The sequence below is a fragment of the Charadrius vociferus genome, unplaced genomic scaffold (assembly GCF_000708025.1).
Source record: "Charadrius vociferus isolate BGI_N301 unplaced genomic scaffold, ASM70802v2 scaffold2527, whole genome shotgun sequence".
Classification (NCBI taxonomy): Eukaryota; Metazoa; Chordata; class Aves; order Charadriiformes; family Charadriidae; genus Charadrius; species Charadrius vociferus.
Window position 1 is genome coordinate 1 of NW_009649384.1, and position 926 is coordinate 926.

Here is a 926-nt window from a genome sequence, read left to right on the forward strand (position 1 = left end):
GGGTGTTGGGGTGCACGTGGGGTTCCCCCCTTGCCGTAGCGCACCCCCGATGTGAGCCCTCCCCCTGCGTTGCAGCTCCTCGCTCGGATCGAGCGCATGGAAAGGCGGGTGCAGCTGGTGAAGAAGGACAGCGAGCGGGAGAAGCACCGCATCTTCCAGGGCTTCGAGGTGGACGAGAAGCCGGAGGCGGAAACGTGCGAGAAACTGCCGCTGGAGTGTCCCCAGGACCTGCTGGAGCCCCCCCCGACCCTGCAGCCCAAGCACTTCCCCTACGGCAGGAACGGGAAGGGGCATAAAAGGTTAGAGGGTGTCGGGGAGAGGGATTCGTGGGGCCAGGGAGGACCTTCCCCATGGCTTCACCCTCCATCCGTGGGGCTGCCACTCGAGCTGCCCATCCCATCAACTGTGGGCACCAGCTGGGGGAACCTCGGGGAAAACTGGGCGAGGAGCAGGGGGTCCCAAACGCCGGGGAAGCCCCTCTTGCCTTCGGAAACCTGTCCTGGCACAGCAGCACTGTTTTGGGGGGGGTGCCGGTAGCCCCGGTGTGGGGTGAGGATCCGCGCACCCGTCTGAGCTCCTCTTCCTCCCGCAGGAAGCCGACGTTTGGGAGTGCGGAGAGGAAGACGCCCGTTAAAAAACTGGTGTCCGAGTTCTCGAAAGTGAAGAGTAAAACTCCGAAGCACTCCCCGGGGAAGGAGGAATCGGGTGGCTCCTTGTCCGAAACTGTTTGTAAACGAGAACTGCGGAGCCAAGAGACTCCAGAAAAACCCAGGTCGCTCTTGGAGACCCCGCTCCGAGCCTCGGCCCCGCCAAAGGGCCCCGGTGCCCACCCCAAGGAGAAGGGCTTCTTCAGCAGCGAGACAGATGACCTGCCCTATCTCTCAACCACGGAAATGTACTTGTGCCGCTGGCACCAGCAGCCCCCG

General features: G+C 63.7%; 1 protein-coding gene across 1 annotated transcript in view; it reads left to right on the forward strand.

The window, feature by feature from the left end:
• Positions 1-96: 96 nt before the first annotated feature.
• MSL1 (male-specific lethal 1 homolog (Drosophila)) overlaps positions 97-926 on the forward strand; it is a 2,819-nt gene continuing 1,989 nt past the window's right edge. Inside the window, exons 1-2 of the mRNA XM_009889486.1 lie at positions 97-299; positions 593-919. Of these exons, the coding sequence (XP_009887788.1) occupies positions 97-299; positions 593-919 (530 nt within the window). The remainder of the gene's footprint in view (positions 300-592; positions 920-926) is intronic.